Here is a 27,841-nt window from a genome sequence, read left to right as displayed (position 1 = left end):
AGTCCTCGATGTCACTGGAACGTGTCGCATTGGGCCGGTGGATAACAGTGGAGGGCTTCACTCGATTGCACCAGCATGTCATTGGCATTGTTAGTCATTTCAGAAGTGTTGTTAGTCCACGCTATTAGAATCCTAACAAACCCGACTGAAGTTGTCAACAGGACCTCTCTGCATAATCTGTCTGTTGTCGGCGCTCTGGAATAACCCCTCAATGTGAGAACGCGTTCTCATCTTCGCTCACATGATTGGAGTGACACAATCAAACATCAGAGGTCACTGTTGTGCTTCAATGGCACTTTTAATAAAACAGACATTTCATCCTCACAACAGCAATGTCTGGACGGAGAGGACGAGGAGGAGGAGGAGGGGGGTGGCTGGATGAGGGTTCCCTCTGCTGATAGGCTGGTTGCTCCTGATAAGTGAGAGGGAATTGGATAAAGAAAATTGAACTGTGCTGTTGAGCACAGTGTGGAGAAGATGGAGGGGCTGTGTGTGTGCGTGTGTGTGTGTGTGGTGGGGGGGGGACTCATCTTGGCTGGCATTTATTTCTCCTCCCGTGTCTAAATGAACGATGATATAGCAAAGAGAACCCACAACTGCACACGCTCCCCTCCCCCTCACATATTTACAGGAAAAATTAATACATTCAGTTAATTCACTAAGTAACAAAGCTAATTAATCTGTGTTTTTTTTTAGCAGAAATCACATGGTTTCACATCCAGTTTTCAAACAGACTCGTCTTCCCGTTCCATCCCGACAGTCTCTAACCACACAGTCCCATCGTTAGGTTTTCTATTGACAAACGACTCACACAAAAAATCTCCCCACGCACCCCCTTTTTTTTTAAAGACTGTTAAATCCCTTGCCTATATTTATAACTATTTACAGAAGCAGCGATCTAACTATCACAAAAACCAGCCCACCCACCAGTCTCAGTCGCCCCTCCCCACACCAACAAAGTCCAACTCCCACCCGATAGTGAAAAAAATAAATAAAGATTTCATGACACCCATCTTGCTGCCCCGTACCATACGCTGCTCACATCTTACCCTGTTCTAAAAGAGCATGCCAAGTTTAACAATGAACACAGAAAATGTCTCTATACAGAAAAAACACCCTTAAAAATGTTTTTTTTTCTTCTTCCTCCTCCCACAATGGTGGACATGGACATCAGACAAGATTTCAGTGGCAACAAATCATCGTCATCTTGCTCCATTTTGGGATTTTCTTTTTTTTTAAGTGCTGACAGGGACCGGGTTTAGTCATACGAAAGTCCTGTCATGGGAGTTTAAGGGGGCCATGTTATGAATCGTGGGAGGGCAGTTTTCCAGGGTCTCTGAGGCAACAGTTGGCCGGGGGGGCAGATTGGGAAGAGATGAGGGGTTTTGGAGAGGAGGAAGAGTATCAAGGGGGAGGGGTCTAGGGTATTTTTTTAAATTATTATTTTGTGTTTTAGAGTCAGAGGTGGCGGGGACTAGGGTGGCCGTTGTGGTAGAGCTTCTGCTTGATGTGGACCATGTTGCCGCTGGAGTCTTCCAGCTGTCTGAGCTGGGCTCGGCGACGGAGGTCTCGAAGGTTGCAGAACTGGGGCAGCCATGACCAGGATGGTGTATCTGGAGGGAAAAGAAGAGGAGGCTGGCGTTAAAGTGTGTGACCAATCGGTGAAATTGTCCTTTTCTCAAACACTCGACATTCTGGTCCGAATCCACGTCTGATTGATGCAATAACCCCCCGATTGATGCGCCCTTTCAATTTGTCAACTGTTGGAGGCCGGTATCTGGAGTTTTTCTAATGCAAAGAGCGTGTAATCACATCACAACCTTTCCCTAAAATACTGGCTCAAGTCATTTTTTCAGAAAACACAAAAAACTTGACCAAATGTAACAGGGGTGAACAATCTGCCTCTCGACACTACACAACAGGCCGACTGTAATACCCCTCAAATTATGTTCTGATTACTAATATTAGATCCGAGTGATATTTTCATTGACAAAAAAGCTAACTAAATTGCTAGCTTGAATGCTAGCTTCAAACTGCCATCTTAAAAAGCGTGTAAAACTGCCTACGTCACATTGTCTTTTAAATTAGGCAAAATAAAATGGCCCAAGTCACACTCTTGACACACTACAGGTGTAGAATCACATGATCTGTTCAACTGAGGATGTAGAATATTTAACCACAGGTGGCCAGTATAATGAGATGATTTAGACAAGAAAATCATTTTTGTCCAAATTATATTTTTTTAATTATTATTTTAGGAAGGTGACGATATGTGATTAAATGGAAATAAAATTAAACATTCATGAGCCTATAGAATATTGCATTATCAAGTTAAAAGAATAGAAGTTGTTGGCGTTGTATTTGATCAATCAATATCAATTGTTTTTCAACAACATCACACACACAAAAAGATGATACTGAAGCCATACACTTGAGAAGGACCTCATACGGCCTTGAACAGTGTGTACCAAAGTGAGTCCAAGCACTTTTTAAGCTGATTTTTTGGCACTTGGCCTTCAATCGATGGGTGACAGAGACAGAGAGGAAACATGAAGAGTAAGGTCCCGCGCAGATTTGAAATGGGGGAGTATGCCTTAATATTAGACCATGGCTATACCAGGAGTATAAGCATTTAAAAAACAAAAACACTTTGCAACATTAACACATGCCAAAAATTTGAATGACAAACAGACACAAACTGGCAAAAGAGTGAAGAGTTGAACACTTCAAATGCTCGCAGGAGAAGCAGGAAGCGCCTCTACATCAGTGACGCAACGCAAAGCGAGTATCGATGTTTTGTCGTAATCGCATGTCGCAGTCCCAATATTGATTACTTTCTTCTCTGCTCCCCTTCCTTACTTGCTTGTGTTTGCGTGTGGTTATTGTGAGGCAACGTCGTCTCGCTTTTGTTGCTACGCAGGCTTTCGAGGACGACTTAGCCAGACGGACACGTTCGTGAGATCAAGACACACAATGGTGTAAAATCCCTCTTAGCCTGGTTTTCAGGCTCCAAATCCAGTTAGAGGACACATCAACAACAAGCGGCACAGAGGGCTGATCTCCGTGCTGGGAACTGTCCTTTTTGGATGCTGATGAAAATGAGTCTATAAGCGCCTCTTTCACACTCAGTTTCTCCAGTAATGCTGTAGGATTCAAGGACTATGCTGATATTGGCTTTCTATTTAAACACAATATACTGTCTTGTCATTTTGTCCATCCCTGATGCCTTTTTTTTCTCTTTTCTCATACTCAGTTTCAGCTGACCCTAAATTACAATTCTGACATTTTAACCCAAACCACAAAATGGTCTTTTGTACACCACCAAGGCCGAAAAACGGCCCACAATCGGATTACTGGAAAAAGCTGATGGTTTATTATGTATTTTCGCCAACTGGCTTTATCATATCAGGGACAACCTTATAATTTCGGGGAAGTAAAGGTGAGCTTTTTGCAGTGAGGGCAGAATGACAAAGACGAGAGATTGAGGTGTTGGATGAGAACAGAAACTGGAGAGTGCAGCACGGTGTTGGCCTCAATTTTTCTTTATTTTTCTTTCAAATTTGTGTTTGTGCTCGTTTGACTGTATCCGCGCGTAATTTCTCTCGAGTCACGCAAACTTTTTTTTTTTTTTACAGGTGAGATTCTGGCCGAGCTGCGAATTCATCTTCCTGTCTTTGTCCAATTAGCAGCCGACAAAGCGGGAGAGGTGTGTAACGTGAAGAGGGGAATGGTTCGTGCCTGTCGGGTTATAAACTGGAGCTGGCGAGGCGGAGCGAGGTCCACAGAGACAGTAGAGAGAGGGAGAGAGAGGGGAGAGCCCCAGACAGCAAAGCCAGTATAGCAAATGGCCCTGCTAGAAGATGAGCGAGAGGAGGAGGAGGTGGTGGTGGTGGTGGAGTTGGGGAAGTGGGGTGAGGCATTGGGTGGAGAGGAGGTGAGGAGGGGAGGGAGAGAGAGAGAGAGAGTGAGTTATTTATAGCTGTGAATGGGTATGCTGTCCACAAGGACTGCTCTGAAGGGTATCCAAAGAAAAAGGGGGCAATAAAGGCAGGTTTATCTCATTTGAATAAAAGGATAGGGATGGAGTAAGCAGAAATGGTAATGCGAGGAAAAAAATGGGAGGCGAAAGGCATAATTGTTATGCTCTTTTCAAGGAGAGGGGAGGGAGATGGGGGGCTTAATGCTGAATGCCAAGTCATCATTTTCTTTTTTTTTAAAGATAGTTTCTCCCCCACCAGTGTCTTTGCACTGAAGAGACTCTGATATAATATGTTTGCAGCGCATCGACGACTAGATGAAGAAGAGGTAGTTGCAGTGGGAAGCGTTGTAAAGGAAATGGCCAGTAGATTCAATAAGTTAAGAGGGAGGAGCAAGAGATGGAATTAGGAGAGGAGGGAGGAAGGGGCACGAGAATCAATGTGCATCTCAATGCACACTGAGTGTGTGTATGTGTATGTGTATGTGTGTGTTTCTCACTTGCCATTCCAGCTGCTCTCTCTCTCTTTCTCTCTCTCTCTCTCTCTCTCGTTCTATTTATAGCTCTAGAAGAGAGTGTGTGTGTGTGTGTCAGTGGGGGTGGGGATGTGACAGCATCTCCATCCTGCATCCCCAACACACACACACACACACACACACACCGATCTGTCAGCCTCACCTTCACTCCTCATCTTGGGGAGGCTAAACGAGCCCGACCTAGCATCAACGTCACAGTCGACACACACACACACACACACACACACACAAACAGAAGAAAGGGGCATTCCCTCCGAGCACAAAAGAAGAACCAGCCTATCCCCCCTGCTTTATAACTGCTGCTAATGAATATGTACGCTCCCGCCTCTCTGGGAGTGTTTTTTTTTTTTTGATGATGCATTTTACACTGTTGTACTCGCTGCTGCAGAACCTTCCACACCTCTGAGCGAAGCAGCAGCCCGCAACGATCACAGCTCATTCAGTTCAAGGCCCTCGGCAGCTCGTTAAAACATGGAAAAAAATCCAAATGTAACATGATATTTTCTATCAAATAAACAAGACATATTGGCTGTATCCTGCCCGAGAAGCTTTTCCGTGGCAGCTCCAAGTATCCAGGCCACATATCACCTACTTTATCAGTATCCTTCATCCTGAGGATCCAGGCCACCTCCACCACGCAGGCCTGCCCCGACAGTGAGCTCTCAAACAGGATATTCAACCTCCCAATCCTATTTTTAAAATAGCCTTGTTGCAATATTCAGTATCTTCACATCTAGTGTATTTGTGGCAAAAGAATGCAAAAACCTAGTTAGTGGTTCCCACCCCTCCCCCCTCAAGTTTGATCCAGGCTGGGTGGAAAAGCCTGTGAAACCGCCGTGACCGTGAGAAACTGAAACACCGTAATCCAGGATCCTAATACTCAGCTCATCAACGAACATCTTGCCAGTGCACAGAGACGGATCCTCCACGCCAGACTATGGGGGCTTTCATGCTGCCATGACATGATCTCGCATGTGTGTCACATATCTGCTCGGCTGCAAGCCTTTTCCGTCTTTGCTTGTTGTCCGCGCAACCCACGCGGGACAAATGGCGGCAAACCGAACGCCACATGTTCTGTCTCGTTAAATCTGGCGCACTCCCCTTCTCCTGCTTCAGTAGCATGCATCTGTCATCTGTCAGGGGGAGATGGTAGGATACATTTTATAACAATTATAGTTAATAATAATTATCGCACTTTTAGTTGTTTTTTAAACATACGGTATTGAGGAATGGCTTTCAGGACAGCGCAGCAGGTGGTGGGAGTGAAGTCATTTATCAATTTTTTTTTCGAGCCTGGTTTGAACCCGGTCTCGGTAACTCTTGCGTGTGTGGTGCTTGCCAGATATTCACATGACACAACACATTCTCATCAAGCACCGCAAATTAATTCACGTTAGCGTTAGCGAAATGTGAACTGACAAGCTGTGCACTTATCCACATCAAGACGTTTTATATATCTATCTGAAACCTCAAAATATAATCCAATATGTTACACATCCCGTGTAGTAGCATGTAAATTCATGCTATCTACTTATTCTTACAGACCAAAGCAGGAAAAAGCAATGCAAACTTGCCGAGAGCATGCACAAACTGGAACTCCAAACACAACGTTACAGGACCAGAGTTGAAACGAGGACCCTCTCGCTTTGATGTGACAGTATGACAGTGCTAACTACTGAACCACAGCGCAGACCAGTGTTCTCAATGGCCGAGCTTGACATGCAGGCATTTCCAGGCCACACCATTGAGGCTGAAGTAATATCGTAAGTTGAGTTAAAGGCCCTGCACGCCCGAGGTAAACCTGCACAAGTGATTTTAGGCAGATTAGGTCTCTTTTCAGGATTGTACGGTCGTGCTGTTGGCTTCGCTGAGTAGGACTAAAACACTTTTTCGGCACGCTACTGGTTTGTGCTGGTGGGGTGTGATATATGGCTTTGATTAGGCATTGAAATGGCATATTCCGCCTTTATATTTAATTGTATGTGCTTCAAACAAAATACAATGTGTATTAATGGCATTGCGAACAATACAGACAGAAAAAACGTCATATTTCACATGTATCATACATGCAACCTGCTGCCTCATACACAGCACGCACTCCACTTAAGCAGGTTTTTCCCCACCTTTGCCAAGGGGGCACAGTCATTATTTTTAAATCATGAAGTTTGGCGTAATCAGCTAAACTCCATTGTAGCTCTGCCCACCTTTTGACCTGAGCAGCCAGAACAATGAGAAACACCTGTATGAGTGTGCAGGGCCGTTAGACAAATGCTGTTTTTTTCACAGATACAATTTTTGCTGCAACACGTAGAAAAAAAGCACAGGCGTAAGTAATGAAATCAACGAGGGCTGAGTTCCATTTAGCTGCTTCAATTTCGGCGTCCTGCTGCTGCGTATGCTTGCTCGCAGTCCTGACTAAATGGGACACTTGGACAGAACAGAGCTATCGTTAGCATTATTGGTGACACCTGGGCTTTTCCTACAGCCAACATGTTGTTCCTTGTTCAGCCTTTGTGAAAATAGATAAAAACAGGTTTCCATAATAAGTATGGGATTTCAGTGGGATTATTGAAAGAATAGTTTGACATTTTGGGACATGTGCGTATTATTTTTTTTCCCTGAATTTTATATGAGAAATAATCTCATTCTCATGTCTGTGCATTAACTATGGAGCTAGAGCCAGCAAGCGTTATGGGAAACTGCTGGCATGGCTGAAATACTCCAACCGGCACTTTTGAAGCTTTTTTCTTATCACCCTCTGTCTCTTTTATTCAATGTGTACATTCACAGAAAAAAAAAGAAATACAAGTTGATGGTTTTATAGTTACTTGCTGGAAGTTTTTCCCGGCCAGGTACAATGCCCGGTGTTTCGCTATTACTGTGCGGTTGTCAGACAACCAGAGGTTACTCTGGGAAATCACTGTGCCTGAAATAATCACTTTAGTTCTCCTCGATCTTATAACTCAGCCTTTGACGGAGTGGACCTTTTTTTTTTTTAATCAATTCTTTGAAATTGACGTGGTGCAAGATGATACCCAATAAAACACATTTCTTCTATTGAAAGAATACTCCACTCTCTTGTGGCGTCCCCCAAGGAGCTATCTTTGGTTCCTGATTGTTCTGAATTAACATAGTCTCCTTGGTGCATATCAAAGCTGACAGACAGTTATAAAGTTCAATAAAGTCAAGTAATATATTATATGTATTATGCATTTCGCAATGTCTCTCTCATAAGAAGTGCTGATGTCCAAACAATTGTAAAATGTAAAAGGCTCAAAATAAGAGATCCGAAGAATCCCCCTCCTTGCTCCTCTACTATTCCTATTAATCATTTTATGTAGAATCTGCTCAGAGAGGGTGAACAAACATGAAGCCGAAAGCCCATAATCTCAGCTCTGTCTGCAAATAGAAGTGGTGTAATTGTGTTTTATTTAACCAGGGCACTATATTAAGACAATTACATTTTTCCTTTATTTTCAGTCCTACAGAAGGTCATCAGGCTTGCGTCCCCTCCAAACTTGATTGTTGTGACACACTTGTGGACTTTTCAGGAGAAATATCAACACACTACAGTTAATTAAGGATGTTGCTCCAAAGCTAATTACGCTCTCCAAGACGAGTGAACGCACTACTTAAACCCTTCATAGACTACCTGTCAGTTGTAGAATTGATTTTAAGGTTTTATGTCAGCCTTATTTGTAGGATTTTTTAACCCCCAAATGAGCCTGATTGCTGCTTGAGATCCTCTTTCGGGGCCCTTCTTGAGAGTCTTTCCTCATCACCATTAGAAACCTGTTTGCCTTCCAGGCCCCTCAGCAATTGTAGTCCATTCTAAAAGTTAGTGTTTCCCCCTTTTAATCATTACCAATTCTTCTATCTTTGATTTACATTGTCTTTTCATAATTTTATGGAAAGATTTTTGAGAGTATTACCAATACCACAACCACGAATATGAATTTAGGGAATTGACATTTTGCCCGTTAGCTAACTTGTATCCTGCAAAGCTAGTCTTTTAGTCTTCTCCTTGAGGTTCGACTCAACCTAATGTTGATTGGGGGTTACATCATCGTTATTTCCACTTTTCCCTTGACTGAATTGCTTTGCTCTTTTAGTCTTGCCGTAGGCCCAAAGAGACCCTTAGAGGTTTACCTTAGCATAATACAATGGTGCACGGAAGCTAAGGTAACAGAGGTCGTTTTGTCAGATCTGGCTTGAAACTCTGATGTTTATTCCAAACCCTTGCTGAAATGTGATCTTACCAAACATGCTGAAAAGTCATTTTGTTTGCTGCCACAAGAACATCAACTGGTCTGTTTGGTTCAATGTGAACACAACATTTTAGCTAGCGGGCTAAAACTAATTTGTTAGATCATAGCAATATGCTGTAATGCAGTGACATTACTGTAAGTCCTCAAAATTAACTTAACAATGACGTATTCAAGTTAACATCTGTCGTTAACATCTGTCGGGAATTTAATGTAAATCAGCAGTTGAATCTTTTTATTGGCTTAGATTTCTTTTCTTTTCTTTTTTTTTTTTTTTACAACTTTTAACGTCATATTCTCTATTCAGTATTTGTATAAAATTACATTTTTGAGAGTCTGTTTTACAGCAGCAGCTCTTATTAAGATATGATTTATTTTATTATACCGTAAATAATGAGTTTCACATATTCAGAACATAATTGCACCCAATGAGGATGCTCTCGTGTTAGCCTTTGACTGCTGCTGTTTCCTGGAAACAAATCAAGAGGATTGTCTTTTGTGAGGTTTGAGGTGCTTTGGCTGTCCCAGGCAGGAAACAACCATTTAAATTTAGTTTCACCTCAGCCGGTAGCCTTCGTCTGACTCATCACACAGTTGGACGGTTTTAGCTGTGATTTTCCAAGAGGTCGCGGTGCACTGAGAAAATAAATCCAGTGAGGAGAGCCAAAAATGGACCAAGCAATGGGGGGGGAGGTCAATTACCAGAGCCAAACCAACTGTAGTGTTAATCTAGCCAACACCAGCACATGCAGAAGATATACATGGCGGAAAGATACAGGCACACAAATCCTGCTTTTAAACCATAGATACTTTGTATCACCTGTCAAAATAAGATTTTATGACAATTTAGGGTTCGCTGAGCTCTTGTTTGAGTTGCGTTCATGTGTGTCTGCGGCAGACAGTGTCCGTCTTACCGTAGTAGCGGCTCGCCCTCCAGGCCCTGACGGCACAGTGTAGGACTCCGTCCAGCCACAGCAGGAGCCAGCTGATGCAGAAACCCAGCAGCAGCCCCAGCATCAAGTCCATCTCTTGCTTGGTCACACTGTCGCTCACAAAGTAGTTCTCTGACGAGTCCACCAAGGAATGGTCCCCATCATATGGGATTACATAGTGGACATGATGCCTGGGGACAGAGGGGGGCAGACAGATGAAGGTGATGGGAAGTATTAGCCAATATATAATCATATGAATCAAAGATACAAATGATAATTTCTTATCACATAGACATACAGATATAGGCATTAAATCAAAAAGCTTCTGGGCTATCGGAACAATTTTAATGCTGCTTAGTATATGCTGTATGTTAGTAAATGGACCTGTACTTGTATAGCGCTTTTCTTGTCTTCCGACCACTCAAAGCACTTTAACACTACATGACATCATTCATCCATTCACACACTGATTGGAGGAGCCACCATGCAAGGTGCCACATCAGTATCATCAACCATTCATACGCCGTAGGCACAGCTACAGGAGCAATTTAGGCTTAAGTGTCTTGCTCAAGGACACATCGACATGGGCTAGCGGAGCCAGTGATCGAACCGCCGATCCGCTGATTGAAAGACAATCCTTCTCACCACTGAGCCACAGTCGCCTATGTTCTGTTGAGCTCTACTGGAGGGATGAGCACCATTTTTCTCAGTTGCTGGTTTGATGACAATGGTGAAGAGCGCTGTGTAACATGTTGCTTCAAATCCTCCCAGAGGCGTACCAATGGTTTGAGCTCTGGTAACTGTGAAGGCCATTGAGTTTATTATGTTTGTGGAACCGTTTATACTATATGGTGTTTTTGTATTCTATATACATACCTTAACGGGATACCCATGGATTTTCTCTTCTGTATTTGAAGAAAATTGCACTAATCTACCCTTTGCTGGGAACCCCCTTGAAGCCCTCTCAAGGACTCTTGGGCGTCTCCAGGCTGCACTTTAGTGCAGCTGCGGCTGAAAAAGTTTAAGGAGACTTTTGCTCATGGCCTGAAATAAGAATAAGCAAACACTCCACTACTTCAGAGACTACTGTTGAGGGACTTTTAAGAAAGGCGTTTACTCCAATATCCTAACAGGTTATGACAACACCTGCTCAGTGAAATATTTTCTGGATTCATTACATTTTGTCAAATACATCATCCAAAATGCATTAAGTTTGCAATACGGTTCTTGAGGTACCTTGTAATGATCAATTATTTCTGTCAAAGTGAGCTTCTTCATTTTGTTAAATTATTCTAGATCCAAACAGAGTTCTTACGAGACAGCCTCTTTACAATTGTTAAAAGTTGGAGACATTAAAGGACTCAATGTGAATCCAATTTTATTGTGTTTTCCACAAATCCACAGGTGATTGCTCCTAACCAGATGTTCACATCTCACAGGACAAGAAAGAGGGGGAAATTATGGAAATGTCACGCTGATAGTATGCAAATTAAAAAAGACAACTGATGTTTATAGTGGAGGCATCACTCTGTTGCATTGAAGCTTAGGCAGAATATGCATGATAACACCATAAATATCTCACTGCATATCAGCAGCTACTAATCCAAACCTTCACATTCACATCGCCATATTATCCAGAACTGACTATACTTTTACTATTATTTTACAATCTCACCACACAGGCAGTTGTCTGACAAACTGCGCGAGGGAAAGCGGTGGGAGCTGAGAAATTTAACTGCTAGAAGACACACTTTTGCTCATACACTTTGGAAACACCGCATTCATATGAGGTTTGAACTGATGCCGTATTTCATAAATGTCTGCTTTGCTTATAACACGTAATTAATGAAAGCATATGCTTAATGCTCAGTGTCTAATGTGTCTTTGCTGGCAAATTTATAAGATGAACTGAAAGTTTTTACGGCTTACAGATGTTTCTGACTTCTCTGCCGATAAAGTGAGCGAGAAGTGAACAATTTTCACCTAGGAATGCAACTTCTTTTAACAGTTAACCCTCCATTGGTAGAGGAGCTCTGAGAAGTGCAGTGCAGAAACACCCACAGCACTTAGCACTGAATATAGGGAGGAAAAACCTGATCTTAAGTATCTTACTGAAGAAGTAGTCGGGCCACATGGGGGATCAAACTCCCTTTCCAACCTAGCTGACTTGAGTCTGACAGCCACTGAGGTCCATTAACGCCAAAACATTCAAAACACAAAGCTATGGTATACGCGCAAAGATAAGCCAAAATCTTCCTGTAGGGTTCTTTCTTTGCCCTGAAGAATTAAAGATTGTGTTATGCTGCCTGCATGAAACTGGTGTGAGTCCTGTTCACCATCACCCTGCAACCACTAGGCTTGTGTCTTCTTTTACAGTATAAAAATGTAGTTTTTATGTAAGACTTAGATCATCTAGGACAACTACCCTGCAGCCCCTCACAACAGCATGACACCAATCAGGAGGCACCCAAAGAAAACAGACTAGGTCCACCCTCTCCCCTGCCACAGAGCCAGTTCCCCGTCAGAGAAGATATAGCTACATCCAAGTCAGAGCACAGAGGCTGCCAAATAAAATGACACCCGGCATCCTCGAGCCTGATAAGGTGAGCGCCGTGGGCGCCACAAGATCTCCATGCCCAACGGGTGGGAGTCAGGCAAGTGAAAAACCCCAAGCTCGGGTCAGCTCTATTCATCCACGCGGCCCTCTCTTTCTGCAGTTGGCGTGAAAACACAGAGGACATGGATCTGATTTGGGAAGGTTTCCAGGTCAGGCAAAGACACCGCGTGGGTTCAGGCACCTGAAAACTACCAGAAAGGGGCAAAGATTTGACTGCATACCGTCCAGAACTTTGGCTTACTTGTGCTGGAGAAATACCATTATAAAGGATAAATATTGAAGGCAGTGCTTAGTTGTGGCTCATACTTGTTTCATTACCACCCATTGCATACATAACCACGCCCGCTTCGGCACTAGCAAGGATGACATGATTGTCAAAATATTACAAAATAGGACTTTAGTGATACATCATCTTGTCACAAAAATCCTGGCTCCAAACATATTTGTTTGACTTGAACCGTCTGTGTATATCTCATCCCATCCTTCAACGTGTGCGAGAGGCCTTTCCAAACTTTTCTGTCAGATTATCCCTCTCTGACAGGCACACACCTGATGATGACCCACATCTGAATTTACACAGGCTAAAATAAAACACACAGACACACAAACACAATAAACACACAAACACACAGTGGAATTGGCCTTCCTGAAGCTGCTAATGAAACTGCTAGTATACATCAACCCCCTCACTGCAGTATGCACAGTATACACTGCTGTTTTGTTTTAATGTGCATCTGTTCAGCTTGCACCAACACCAGTGGTGACATTCTCCTCTTTCCTAAACCCCCTCCCATCGGTCCTCGTGGCCGTCGAGCTGAACAGGTTGTCTGCAGGACCTGGGTCAATGAGGATCTAACACCTAAGGGCAATAAAGGTGTGGATCTATTGGATGAAAGGACTCTTACTTAAAATATTGCTAGCTGACAGCACTGTTGCCATACCCTCAGGCACTGTAGACTTGAGACCAGAAAAAAATAAAACAGGCCCACTTGTGTGTCTCTCTGCTCATCCACACAGAGCCAAAGCCTGCTGTATTACATGTTGAATGAAAAAGCACAGCACTGCTGATTAAATCCGGATTCATTAATTAATGAGTGTCTTGCTGCTTCTTCTTTTTTTTTTCTTCTCTTTTTCTCACCACTTTTAAAAGCTGCTCTCACCGAGAAAGCACACAGCTGGTGTATAGCAGGGGTACAGTGCCCTCACCCCCCGAACCACGACTCCACTCATATGTGATCGAAATAAAGCCAGCAGGTTTGTATTGTCGCGACACCGCGTCGAGCCTGTGTGAAGCGCGCATGCAGCGCACTTGATGCTCAGATTGTTTTTGAACGGCCTTATAGTCCATTACCTATTTATGGCTCCGACCCACACCTTCGTATATGCAGCAAAGCCGAACGTCCTCGCAGCCCCTTTTTGTAGATAGAAGCTACATAACAAAATAATACAATTTGTCTTTTTCATTATCAAAAAAAAAAATACACGCGCACGCACACACACGCACACGCACGCACACACACACACGCACACCACCGCGACCAAACGCGTCTGTTAGAGCAAATAATAAAACGTCAATGGAATATCTGCCGCTGCGAGCGCGCTGGCGGGCTGATACCCTGCTTGGCTTTTTGCGGAGCTTCGCCGCCAGAAATCTTCGAGGCCTCTTCGTCAATTAGGAATTGACGGTTGAACAGAAGAAGAAAAATAACACACACACACACACACACACACAGGAAAAAAAAAATACCCCCACACCACCATGTTTACCCCAAATATAGAAAAGGAGAATGATGGCATTTACCTTCCACAGTTGCAGTGACAGACGCGATCCTCCCCTCGTAAATGCGGTAAGATGTAGTTGTGAAAGCGGTCCAGTAGTGCGTTCATGTCCATTAAACAGGCTATCGCCTGCAAAGAAGCATGCAAGTCAGCTGGGACATGTCAAGCAATGGGCTATGGGCTATTCCCTACAGACAGCGACCTGTTCTCTTCATCAGTATCAAGATACATAACAACAACAGGGATCGTGGAGAAAAAGGAGAGAACATAGCCTCGGCAGATCCTCCCGATTCTAAGAGGGGGGACTCTTGCCTTCAAAACGGACTTAGATTATTTATTTATGACAGCAGGTTTATAGGTACAGTAACCTACTTCCACATGTCATGGGTAGGCCTGATGTGAGGTGGTTCCTCAAGTGTGATACATGTAATGGCACATTTGCAACGATTGGATTAAATATTCGCCGACATTAGGAAAAAAAAAATCCTATCGTGGCTGATGGAGGGCTAAGATGTCTTACCATTACAACTGAAGCACCAAGAATCATAAAAATCATGGTGGTTGTGATCATATGCATCAAAACTTGCAAACTGGCCGCCGTTCCTGTGGCCCGGGGTTTCTACCCGCGGCGGTGGAGACGCTCCGGCTGAGCTCTGGGCGCTCTGTCCCGACAGGAGCCGCTCATGGAGCCGCCGCGCCTCTCCTGGCTCCCCGTCCCCTCTTCAAAAACTGCCCGGTCTCTCTCTCCCCCCTCACACCACTCCGTCTCCACCTACACACGGCAAGCCGCTCTCACAGCCCCCACTGCGCCCTCTCCATCCAAGTATCCCCCCTTCCACACCTCCACCACCACGGTCGGTCGGTCGGTCGGACGCGGCTCCAAGCAGGCAGTCCTGTCCTAATTACCGATGCAAAAGTGTGCTGCTCTTCCAGGTGCGTGTCTATTTCTATCCCAGTTGAAAAGGAACATAAAGAAAACAAGCGATGGGCTCCCTCAAGATCCTCTCCGGGGTGCCTCGGTATCCTCTCCTCCAAGTTATTCCAAGCGCTTTAATGCCGGCTAATTCTGTCCTCCATCTGCGAAAAACGGTCGATTTCTCTCGCCTGGACGTTTCAAAGAGCTGCACCGACTCCTCTCACGGCCATCGCCCTCGTCTTTCTGGGAATGCTCGATACCATCGGCACGAGGTCTATACAGCTCCAGTCGGGAACTAGACCCACCCTGCGCCCCGAGTCCAGTCCGGATCCAGCAACGGCAGCTGCATCAACGCCCGGAGCCAGACACGCATGATTATCCCATCCTGGCTTCCAGCGGCTACACGAGCATCCACTCCCACCTCTATAATGCACGTGCGTGTGCGTAGCTGTGCGTGTGCGCGCGCGTGCGCGTGTAGTGAGAGAGAAAGAGAGAGAGAGAGAGAGAGAGAGAGAGAGAGAGAGAGAGAGAGAGAGAGAGAGAGAGAGAGTGTGTAGTGGGCGGTGTAAGAAGGGGAAACTGCAAACTGCATCGGCCTATGGCTCATTATTATAGTGGATACCTGCAGATGCACTGGCGGGCTTCAGGAATGGTGACTCTTCGTGATGATTTAACCTCCTTTTTTTCCTCAGAGGCTCAGTATACCGCCACACGCGTGCGCGCCTGCAAACACGGGCACCCTTGCTTTTTACATCCTTTCAGACATTGCAGCTCTTCAGTTCCTTTGCATTTTTAAGAAGAAAAAAAACATAAAACACAAATTGTCTACACTCTAAACCTGTTTGCTGAATATATTCTTTCTTTAAGCATCTGTAGGGACAATACAGAAATCCCAAATATGCGTATCTTTTGCCATAAAACTTAAAGACCTCATATATTGACCAACTATAATGTATATAGACCAATTTTGGACCTGCAGGAGAAATGTCAAAGTAAAATCTGGTCCAACAGCCTCCACGTGCATTGATTACATTAGACCAACCAATCGGCCTCAGTAAACAATGTCAACTTTGACAGAAAAGGTGTGTCATCACTAAGATTGGTGTTGTACATTATTTCAGCACCATGGTCAGCGATTACAATGCAACCTGTATTTGGCAGCTGCTGTAGTGGGATGCTTTATTTTATTTTATTGTTGTCAAAACTATACCGTTTTACATGCTTGTTGTACTAAAATAAAAACATTGTGACAAAATAATCAACACAATTGGATGGTATTCTTTACAAAACGCCCTGTGCTGGTACAGAAAACATCTGCTGTCGTCCCCCACAGGCACACAGTGTTACTTCCCTTCGACCTCCCCCAGTGAAGAACCACAGCCGAGCTGGGCACCAGCCTCTAATTAAAATCTACAGGGGGTCAAATGGGGGTAATGTAAACATTATGAAAAAGACTTCAAATCAAATCACAAATATGAAAGTCTAGCTTTACAGTAAAAGTTGATTGTCGGTGAACAGTATTTTTTGTTCCAATCGCTGAAGCAACATGGGACAGCAAATAAAGCTCCAGATAAATGTGACTGAACATGCATACATGCAAAACAGCAAACGTTATTAATATATCAAGACCCTCGGGAATCAAATGACCTCGTTTCTGCAAAAGAAACATTGCTGGTGACTGTTTGCTTGCAGATAGTGCACTGGCGTCGAGTCATAAAATGTAGAGTGGTCCACAGTTTTGTTTACCTGCTGTGGATCATTTTTTGCATTAAAAAATCCAGATTTATTTGGAAATATTGTATTTGGTTTCAAGCAAAAGACAACTGTGTTACACTGGAAGAATTCAGCAGAAGAAACTTTCACATATGCCGCAATGCATAGAATGAGTGAGTCAGTGAACCTGTCAAGGATTTGTAAGTGCTACAGAAAAGCACATCCGTCATAAATACAACATTGTGAAAAAAGTTGATATAATGGTACGACATAAGGCCTACAGTACAAATGATGTGTTGTCCATGCTCCTCTGTTCCACTCAGGTGACTGACGCTGATTGCACAAATGCATGGCTATAGCCTTTAGGCCATTACATCTGTTAACTTACAATGAATCACTCACTGCACTAATACACCACACACCAATTGACATCTGTAGATGTACGTCCGGTTTCTGTGACGGCAGATGGTTTTGCTGTATACATTTTAAATTGTATTTGTACTTTATCTGGTTTAGGAAGTAGTCTTACTGCTTCCTTCTGTTTTCTGATGCAATTGTATGTCTTGAGGCATTTTTTTTTGTCTCAGTGTGTCTGCTGGTCTTTTTTACATAGCAAATATTCTGTTTATTGCTTCTCAGCCCACTCCTCCCCCACATTATTTCACCAACTGTGTGGAGTCATCAGAAGGAGTTGTGAGCAGATTTTCTAAGAGTTGAAGAGAGCCGAGTGTGGAGGGTTTTTTCAGAAGCAACATTTTTTTTTAAACTCGTAACTGAGCCGCCTACTTTGTCCTGAGTCACAGTCTGCAATATATGATGACTCAGAGCTTTTGACTTGTGACAACTATTGTATAGTATATATATATATATATATATATATATATATATATATATATATATATATATATATATATATATATATATATATATAGAGAGAGAGAGAGAGAGAGAGAGAGAGAGAGAGAGAGAGAGAGAGAGAGAGAGAGAGAGAGAGAGAGAGAGATAGATAGATAGATAGATAGATAGATAGATAGATAGATAGATAGACAGATAGATACTGGTACTAAGCCACGTAAAATTCCATTAAAGTCTTAAAATGTGTCAAGACGTCTGTATTCAATAATTTAGTGGTGTTAGTAGATGCGGACGTCAGTCGCCTTTGCGGTTTGGCCCATTCCCCTTTCCGTACGTTCTGACGTACACGGAAAAACGTATGCGGAACCTAAGTTGTAAACAAAAACGAAACTCACTACATTCGTCTCCTGAGCCAAAAAACAAAATATCGAAACATAGTCATATTTTTGTAGAACGCATCTCGTTGAAGGTAAGCATACATTTATCAATGGGTAAGTGTTCCAGTCGTTCATTACAGAGTGAGCGCTACAAGCTAGGAGACAGGATGTGTTGCGTAACATCCAGCCGTTGTACGGTCGCGAGCTAGCTGCTAGCTTAGCTGTCGAACTTCAAGTTGGCTAACGAGTAACGTCTGTTAGTGACAGGACTAGTTAACGTTAGTTAGTGTGCGGTTACGAGTTATCGACGGTAGTTTATGTTAGGTAGCGATATAGCAAAACTTGTATGATTGTCATTCAACGTAGCTTCAGTAAGAATCATAGAATACAGTAAACATACATTTCGAGGCCATATCCCACACAAGTGTGAAATAATCCAATAATGCCATGCCGTCTTCAATTTGTTGAACATCGGCACTAAAACCCATTTCTGTTACTCTGTTAATGTGCTTTAATCGAAACACGTCATAGAGAACATTTATTTTGCGAAGTTAACCAAGATGACACTGCTAAAAAATGTTGTTTTATAAATAAGGGCTATTTTTAATGTGTCAGTATGCACCAGAGAATCAGACAAAAATAAGTAGCAGCAAGCTATAATTTGAGGAATCTCATCGTTAAAGAGTCTTTAACCTCTGGAGTTTGGCTTCACAGGCGACTAACTAGTTGAAATAATAAACTTGGTATATTATGATGTCCTAAGAAAACATGACCTCTCTTTGAAATAGTCTGAAAACCTCACTCCTCTTTCTGTCTTTTTACATCATCTCCAGATGTTTCGCTGTGGTTGATGCGGGCGCCAGGTCATTCCTGTAAGAAGACATATTTTGGTGTTGTAGGCCCGCAGAGACGACTATAGCCAACATGTCCAGGAAGCAGATGGCAAAACCTGTACGCAGCAACAAGAGGAGTGAACTGGAACGCAAGAGGGATGAACGGGCAGCGCGCAGGGCCATCGTGAAGGACCGCAAGAACCGGCCTCAGGACGGCGATGAGGGAGCAGAGTTTGTCAGTTTCTCCAATCAGCTGCAGGCCCTGGGGCTCAAGCTAAGAGAAGTCCCCGGAGATGGGTAAGAGCCATATGCAACAAAACAAGATTGTGGGGTCTATCTGTGCTTTGTTTCTCATTATGTTGCCCACTGCTATCACCGATACTGAAACACACGTCTCCTTAATTTAACTATATATGGAATGCTTCAAGCTGAAGACAGTCTCATCACAAGTAACAAAATGTCTTCAACCTCTGTGCCTACAACTCCCATGCCCACAATCAATAACAATGTAGAGTAATTTAAACTGCAAAGTGTTGGTAGTTTCATGGTGGCTGCCTAGTAGGGACAAATTTTACTTTGTTGAGACATGATTTGTCTTCCCCAACTGAATATAACCGCATCATTGTGTCATTTACAGTATGAAAACAACCAGGGTAAGCTCATTTAAAAGATGGGAATATACCGTAATTAATTTATTATACAGTCTTGCATCTATCAATCATGGTCACTACCGGGCAGAATCGTTGTGGTCTTTTGGACTTGAGTTATTGTTTTTCTCTCGCCAGCTGATGCCAACTCCAGTGAACACAAGTGGAATACAAGCCAGGAGAAGCTTATTAAAAATATGGGAATTTAATTGATTTATTATACAGTCTTGCATCTATCAGTCATGCTCACTACCGGGCAGGAGGTCTGGGAGCCTTGTGATCTTCAGGGCTTGAGTCATTATTTTCCTCTTGCCAGCTGAAGCCAACTCCAGTGAACGCACCAATGGAATGCAAGCCTTTTACCTAAACACAACATAACATTCATGCAGGACAAGAACCTTGGTACGGACTCATTTAGGCGGTCATGTGAGAACATACCAGTCACTCGCTGTTCTTCGTTTCTTCCAGGAACTGCCTGTTCAGAGCGCTAGGCGACCAGTTAGAGGGTCACTCCCGGGCTCACCTGCGGCTTCGACAGGAGACAGTCCAGTATATGACGTCCCATCGACAAGACTTTGAACCCTTTGTTGAGGACGACGTTCCCTTTGCACAACACTGTAAGAAAAATTACCCAGTCGGGGAAACTGAGTAAATCAACAAAGTAAATACAATACGATTCTGTGATCAGATAGAAGACTTTTACTCATACTACGCTCACAATGAGCTATTCTGCCATATTTCTGTACACGGAAAGTTCAATGTCGAGACAATGTTGACCAGCAGCTATGCAGTGACCCATGGTGGCTCTGTTCTGTTTGCAATGGTGTGACAGACGCCGCATGTCAGTGTTTTCCAGCCGAGGGTTTGCAACGAAGGAATGAGGAAAATTGTGTCATTTCCAGACATTTCTGTAATGTTCGCTGTTTTATTTTTTACTTGTGGATTGCAGGATTTTATTTTGTTTGACCTTGACAATTTTTAATAAGTAAATAAAACACGAGGAAACTCACTCTTTGGTTGAACTGGTCACAATGAGTAAACATGTGTGATTGTTGATGAAGGATGCACATAGAGATTGCTTTTTTGTTGTTGTTGCTATTTGCATCTGTCTTGACTTCATTCATTAAATCAGAAGTTCGATCTAAAAAATATTACAGGGTAAAATAATCTTTTTGTTTCTTTCCGCCTAGTGTCCAACCTTTCTCAGCCTGGTACGTTTGCTGGAAACGATGCTATTGTGGCTTTCGCTCGCAGTCAACAGGTGAAAGTGGTGATCCATCAGCTCAACACGGCACTGTGGGAGGTATGGACAGAGGCGAAGGCAAAGACTTTTAAACAATTGTCACGTAATCAAATGACAAACTCAAACTCAATTTTGAGACACCACACAGTTCATATGTGAGTTTCTTATTGCAGATAAATGGCGTAGAGAAGGCGATATGCAGAGAGCTGCACATCGCTTACCGTTACGGAGACCATTATGACAGTGTGAGGCGGACTGGAGACAACTCTGAGAGTCCTGCTCAGCTCCGAATAGAGGTATAATGGGCATTCAATGGATAGGCATTTGGGAAAAACACCCCCAATTTAGTAAATTCCAGGTCCACCTTTTAAAATTTCAAGAGTGCATCTTGTCATGTTTACACTATTTGAAGCAGCGACCTTTACTGATGTGTTCCTCGCTGTTGCTGTTCACAGAATCTTCAGAATTCACAAAGCCAGCAGCGTGAGTTTGGGGACGGCCATTGGGACAGAAGGAAAAACCCATCTCTCACAGCCTCAGAGGAGGACAACGTGATCCTGAGCTCCATCAGGAATCGAGGAATCCACGGTCAGAAGCTCCACTTCAATAATTAGACTGTCACTGCATAAAAAACTACAAGGGGTTACTAGGAGGGACTTTCTTTAATTGATCGGATCACACCGACTGGTCGTATTCATGTGTTCAATGTCTGGTTTCCTGCCCCAGGCGATGAGGAGAACCTGCTCCAACTGAGTGCGGCGACCATCAACGCGGAATGGCTAGTCGGCTCCGTGCTGTGCCAGTCCTGCCAGGGACAGTGTGCCTCTGGATTCTGCTCAGCCTGCCAATCTTCAGCCACTGACTGCAGTGAGCCCAAACATCCAACGGATGGCAGCAACGTACAAAAACCAAAGGTAGACTCCATGTTGCGCAGCCTGTTTCGCTGTGTTAAATGCAATCCAAGTCCACTTTTTAGTCTAGATTTCACATGAATGTTTTTCTCACTCACAAACTGAGTGCCCAATCCACATTTTGTCATTGACAATGTAAGGAAACAAATACTTCCCCCCAATAGGTTACAATTACCTTTCATGAATTAAAAACACAATGTGAAAGGGTTAAAGAAAACACACAAGTATTAAAGTCGGACCAAAAGACTTTCTTTACATTTGCGTTTACGTTCGATAAAGTTTTGTTTCTGTTTGTCCCTCATGTTGCAAAATGGTCTACAAACTGCCTTTTTGTAGCGCAGCCCCGTTGTACAATGACAATAAATGAACCTTGTGACCTTGTAGCTTGTACCTGTGGAAGTGACCTGTCAATCACGAGGTAGCCCCGCCCTAAAGTGGACCCAGCTTCTCGGTCTTTCTGACTCTAAATGGGACCATACTTTACAAATGAACATCATGCTGTATTGGAGAGAAATTGAAATTAGCGATTGACACTATAAACTCATGTTTACAATGTTTACTGAGGTAATAAATCAAGAGAGATGTAGCATAATTTTCTCACAGACGTCTATATAATCAGACTTATTTTTTGCACCCAGAGTCTATTAGAAAAAATGCAACTTTAAGGCACTTCTTTTGCATTAGGTCTGGTCAAAACATACTTAACATAGTTACGGTAAAATGACTTAAATCCAAACCCTTTCCATTCCTCTCCTCACTCTCAGGTATCCAACAAGCAGAGGAAAGAGCAGCAGCGGCAGGAGAAGAAGAAGCGTCAGGAGGACAGGCATCGGCAGAAATTCCTCCAAAGTAAAGGGAGCCAGGACCAGAACCAGAACCAGCCAGAGGCTGTTACTTTAGTACCAGCTCTCAACACTCTCAGCATATAGACCGCAGCATGGCCAAAATTACCTACCGGTGGCTGGTGCTGTTTTTGCACATGATGAAAATGTAATTGGGTCACCGTGGATGACTTTTCCTCAAGAGAACCCTGTAGTTTCTTTGAAAATGGTGCCTGAGAACTTGTGTGTGTGTGTGTGTGTGTGTGTGTGTGTGTGTGTGTGTGTGTGTGTGTGTGTGTGTGTGTGTGTGTGTGTGTGTGTGTGTGTGTGTGTGTGTGTGTGTGTAAGTTGCGAAATACAGTGTGAAAGGGCACAACCTTCAGTGATTTCATTGGGTTTTGACTAAGCTCAATCCCCGGTAGGTGTTGGTGTCGATGTACGCAGACGCTGCTCAGATCTGGTCGACTTCCCCTTTTTCTATGCCGGACATCTCGCTTCACGTGATAACCATGCGGGCAATCTCTTGTAGCTGGGCTTCTCAAAGTGACGTGCGATGAATGATTGTTACGCACATGTGTAAGGAATGTGGCAATAAATACTAATGAATGATAATTTACTGTTTTTGTGCACCAGATAATATTTCAAATAGGATCTTGGGATTCCTTTTTTTTTCAAATTAGAGGGACATTAGTCAAACTACATTTCTGACATCTTGTGACATGTTAAAAGACGTCAGTGAAGTTATTTTTTTTGTAAAAAGAAGCTTAATACACCAAACTGGACGTTAACAAACATAAGGCACATTTCAGCAAGAAACTTCCAAAACAAATTTATTTCAAGGGATTTGAACCCCCTTCTGATGAAAGTGGATTGGGCAATGTATTAGAGTACACTTTGAATGTTTGCCGTGGGTTAATATATAGTCAAGTATTTGACTGGCTGTTATTCTAATTAGATTTAACTTGGAATCGGTGGGGAGTGACAAAACAGTTTACCGTGTATAATCATTAGACCAAGTTAGATTCATTTGTTTTTTTCTTTTTAAGCCTCCGATAGCTTCGTCTTGTGTGCACGCTGATGATTTAGCATGCAATGCAATGTTTAGTAGGAATGTTTTTTTCTTACAGCTCATAGGGCCTCCAGTTCTTCGCAAGTGGTATCCAAATGTCCACAATGAGAAAGCTGTGACTTCAAGACAAGCTAGGGTTTAAGTTGAATGTGTTGTAAGACTCCTGCCAGTATGCACCCTTACTGTCCGTTGACCCACAGATGCTGTTGATCATGCAGGGAGGGACAGAAATTTGAATATACCGTACTTTCACGCAATAAAAAATGCCTCGTTGCATAAAGGCAGAGCACTGGAGATAACGGAAAAGTGATAAGAATTTTCTTATCCGTTTATATTTTATGATGTGAGAGAAAAAAGTCCAATCCGCACCAGAAAATTCAAGAAATGTTTATTTTATCGAAACAATTAAAAAAAGGCTGCGCTCACAGAGATCATTTTTCTCTTCCAACAGACTTGACAAACTATGTACACTCAATTCTAGATCTGAAACCTACATGCTGGTGCGAGTTATGCTTTAAAGCGAAATTGTGACCATTTTCCTGGATAATGTCACCCGTGGCATTTATGGAGTAACGTTAAATGCTACTAAGACTGTAGCACGAGAAGAAAAAGAAACTTAAAGCCAATAAACCAACTTGGTAACGTTAACTTGAAAACAATTTCTAGTTTGCTAGCATTAGTCATTGAGTTGGTTGAGCAAAGATGTAATCTATTGAATATAAATTCAACTCTCCATTTTCCAGATAACGCATCTTGTTGAAAAACCATACAGTCTTGCTTTAAACATCTTTTAACTTGAGGAAAAAAAATAAAGTACAAAAGATAGATTATGCCACATTTCACAAGTAAAATGTGTCGTCACTGAGGTTTCTGGACTGCTCCTTCTGAGAGTCAAAGGTATTTGATGATCTCCTCCACACAGTTGCTCCCAAGTGCAGTCAGTTATTAAGGAAACAAGATGACATCTTTCTGATTGATGTATCACCAGTTTGTAGATCAGTGCTACGAGGGTGATCTGGATCTGCTGCTGCTGCTGCTGCTGCTGCTGCTGCTGCTGCTGCTGCTCTAGAAGTCCTGGCGTATGTTCTCCTTGTTCTCGTCACCCTGCTGTTGCCTGAGCTGAGTTACTTCGTTCTCCAGCTGGATGATGGCCCGTTCGATCTCAAAGTTCTTACTGACCAAAGACACCCAGCTGTTGAAGGGACAGACACAGATGTTTACAATGGGGGATTGGGTCAAACAATTACAGCAATGTACAGCAATTATAAACTCTTCAAACTACATACTTTGACTCCAGCTCTCGCAATTTGGCTCCTCCGGCTAACTGATCGTTCTTACGCTGCCAGTTTAAATCCTGAATTTGCTTCCTGTGTGGCCAAAAAAAAAAAAATAAAGCAATTGGTAAACATGTGAAAACGTGATTCACTGTGAATGTTCCAGTGATCCACTCACCTGAACTTCTGGAGTTCCTTTTGAGCCATCTCAATCATGAAGGCCAAGTTACTGAAGGAGACAGACGAAGCAAAACGTTAGCAGCCTTCAGACTAATAATGCACAGAGTTAATGTCTGTGAGGTAATGTCTGTGAGGTAATGTCTGTGAGAAACGGCTGCAATCACGTACTCGTTGTAGACTTTCCATGCGTTGGTCCCATACTGTGACATGAGCTCCAGGTTCTCAATGCGGACTGCCTGGTGCTCGAGCTGGGCCATCGAGTTGTTCACACACTCCTGCCACGCTGTGATGTCGTTCTTCTGTCCCGACGAAGGGGCTGGCAGCTCATATCTGCACAGGGATAAACCATTTAAATATAAATAAAAAAATACAACAAAATTGGATACAAGAACAAAAATGCACCTATGCTATCATTTTAAAAAAGCAAAGTGGAGTTGGAACTGCACTGGAAAATTATTTGACAACTAATTTGATTGTTTGTTAATTATTAGCAATAGCAAAATAAAAAAATATCACAGATTTGTTTTCTAGAAAAATGTGATTAAGATTTTTGTAGTTTGCTACAATAGTAAACTGAATAGCTTTGGGTTTTTAGACTGTTGGTTGAAATTGAAAAAAAAAAGAAAAGAAGACATTTGAAGACTTTATTATGGGCACATTTTTTCTTGCCCTTTGCTGACATTTTGTATCTCCCGATAACTGGAGGAAACAATTGTCAGAATAATTACAAATTAAAATACGTTGCGATTAAAATTATCTTTCGTCGTGTGATGTAATAGGCTTGTGGCACGTCTCAACATTTTGTAAATTTGTTGCACTTTTCAACTGAACCGAAATCAATCACTGGTCTGTTACAGGATTAAGTTTACTTTATAAAAAGCAGGTTGACATCAAAGCATTCCTAAAGCGAAATGAACTAGAAAAACTTAAAATGTAGACATTGCAGTAGCTCACTTTGTAATGAATTCTAGTTGTACTTATATACACCTTTACCTGAGGCAAATAAGCAGACAACATAACTTTATCAGACGGTTGGACGTGCAGTGTTTTTATTTGACTTTCTTTCTGTGTGTCTGCATGAGCATGAACGTACCTCTTCATGCTCAGGAGATCCATGGGCTGCCGAGCCGATAGCCGCTCAAATTCATTCCTCATGATTTCCGTCTAATGGGCGAAAAGAAATAGGCTGTTACTCCTGTCACACCGGTTGAGATGTGGAGAAAAAAAGGGTTTTTAGAGGTCTGAAGTGTTTGTCACCTCAAAAGTAGTGAAGTCAGGTGTTTGCAAGTAACTCAGGTAGTTCTTAGTAGGTCGGTATCTTCTGGTCTCCTCCTCCACCAACGCTGCAGCCTAGAGGACAAAAGATTATTTAGGCTTTTAAGCATCAAAGAAAAAAACAATGTTTTTTCTGTTTTTACAATGGCTTTAAATTCTTTTTTAAATTTGGACTGGAAGTTGGAATCAAGCACTGTGAGAAACGTGCTTTTGAAACATTGGATCCCAAACCGAATCAACAGAGCTTCAAAGAGACTGGAAGTCTTGTGGAAGTATCACACGGAGATTGCTTTTCCACAACTGGACTGGAATCCAGTTCACAATCAGCTTGGCTCATAAACCTGGTCCTCTTTCTGTTGACCATGCTATGTGTTTAACACCACAAAACGTTGTCACTTAATGAACTTAATTCTGGGTAGGATGTGTACAATAGCATGATGTGTACATTTTAGGTGCACAGCTGGACATTATTAACAGTATGCTCATTAGCATATTGTAAACAAGAGGGGGAGAAGACCTTTTTACAGCAGACCTTCCAATAAGCACATCCAAAGCATGTAGGGCCAAAATATAGATCTCATCATAGGTTACAAACGTCATAATTACGAGGTCAGAGCTCGAGTTTACATTTCTTTGACGAATGCAATGTGCCTCCAAAATCACATAGCAAACAGACACACACACGAAATTGAAAAGTGACAGGTAATAAAGACATTGTTTGAAAAGTAGGAACGACTGTATATGAATACACTGGGCCCTCACATGACCTGCCTGCACAATTCACGTATAATCGAACGTTATGCGTTTATTTAATTGTGCAAGTCGGATGCGTCTTCCTCCGACTCAAGCTATTGCTCCTCCCCGCATGGAAGCAAAGCTAACATTAAACTTAAACACGGACTTTAACGATACCTACCGTTAATTCACGAGTATGTTTGCATGTATACGAACTAAACCTGAGTTTCAAACTACCCCATGTCCCATTAAAATGTGTTTAAATATCGTCCAGCGTGCTGTGTTAAGCATGGTTACGTTAGCAGCCGCGCCGTGGTTAGCTCGCTCCCCGGTCACTCACCGCTTCTCGGACACCTGCGGCATCGTAACCTTGGTCAAAATACGGCAACGCATCGACAAACACTTCGCCAGCTACTGAAGCCGTTCCAGCCATTTTAATCAGTCTAAATGGTTGAGTTTGTTTGCTGTATGCCTTGTAGCGACAAAACAAGTAAAATGTTCCCAGCTAAATAAAAGCCAGTGGTTCCGGTCTCAACCTCCATAATAAAAGGCTCAAACAGCAGCTCGGAGGCGGGTTGTTGTGACCCCTCGTGGAGTGGAGTGGTACTGCTGCTTGGGGAAAACAAGTACTAAATAAGTTCTTATGGGTTTTGTATTCTGGCAGAACACAAGCTAAAACCTTTAGCTTGTTTGACTTTATCTTATTTATTTATTTATTCATTTTTAATCTTTACGGTAAATGTAGACTTCTTATGTTTTTTTTCTCAAAAGCCCAGAATTATTATTATTTTTAAATACTTTAAAGTTATATGACTGGGTAAATACACCAAATAGTATAACAAAAATATACTACATGCATACCCTATCATTGTTATGTAACTTAAAAA

General features: G+C 42.7%; 3 protein-coding genes across 4 annotated transcripts; 1 reads left to right on the top strand and 2 right to left on the bottom strand.

The window, feature by feature from the left end:
• Positions 1-273: 273 nt before the first annotated feature.
• tmem240a (transmembrane protein 240a) lies at positions 274-15,443 on the bottom strand. Its single transcript, XM_068598352.1, has 4 exons — positions 14,626-15,443; positions 14,128-14,234; positions 9,692-9,900; positions 274-1,613 (listed from the first exon to the last, which is right to left on the bottom strand). Exons 1-4 carry the CDS (start codon positions 14,680-14,682, stop codon positions 1,459-1,461), a joined length of 528 nt encoding a protein of 175 aa, XP_068454453.1. The 5' UTR covers positions 14,683-15,443; the 3' UTR covers positions 274-1,458.
• A 2,480-nt stretch (positions 15,444-17,923) lies between these two features.
• otud3 (OTU deubiquitinase 3) lies at positions 17,924-23,033 on the top strand. 2 transcript variants are annotated; one of them, XM_068597787.1, is made up of 8 exons: positions 17,924-18,058; positions 18,866-19,096; positions 19,915-20,063; positions 20,637-20,749; positions 20,863-20,985; positions 21,145-21,277; positions 21,416-21,603; positions 22,365-23,033. In XM_068597787.1, exons 2-8 carry the CDS (start codon positions 18,891-18,893, stop codon positions 22,527-22,529), a joined length of 1,077 nt encoding a protein of 358 aa, XP_068453888.1. In that variant the 5' UTR covers positions 17,924-18,058; positions 18,866-18,890; the 3' UTR covers positions 22,530-23,033. The 2 variants fall into 2 exon arrangements, with proteins under 2 accessions (XP_068453888.1, XP_068453887.1); XM_068597786.1 differs by having other exon boundaries at positions 17,931-18,058; positions 18,800-19,096.
• Positions 23,034-24,538: 1,505 nt separating this feature from the next.
• bcas2 (BCAS2 pre-mRNA processing factor) lies at positions 24,539-27,484 on the bottom strand. Its single transcript, XM_068596961.1, has 7 exons — positions 27,295-27,484; positions 26,202-26,294; positions 26,038-26,108; positions 25,113-25,274; positions 24,943-24,993; positions 24,777-24,857; positions 24,539-24,682 (listed from the first exon to the last, which is right to left on the bottom strand). Exons 1-7 carry the CDS (start codon positions 27,385-27,387, stop codon positions 24,556-24,558), a joined length of 678 nt encoding a protein of 225 aa, XP_068453062.1. The 5' UTR covers positions 27,388-27,484; the 3' UTR covers positions 24,539-24,555.
• Between the last annotated feature and the right edge of the window lie 357 nt (positions 27,485-27,841).

Source organism: Clinocottus analis, unplaced genomic scaffold (genome assembly GCF_023055335.1).
Source record: "Clinocottus analis isolate CAN_PGR_092001 unplaced genomic scaffold, fCliAna1.0.p SCAF_4, whole genome shotgun sequence".
In the NCBI taxonomy this organism is placed as follows: domain Eukaryota; kingdom Metazoa; phylum Chordata; class Actinopteri; order Perciformes; family Cottidae; genus Clinocottus; species Clinocottus analis.
The sequence above is the reverse complement of the archived record's forward strand: the minus strand, read 5'-3'. Positions and strand labels throughout refer to the sequence as shown.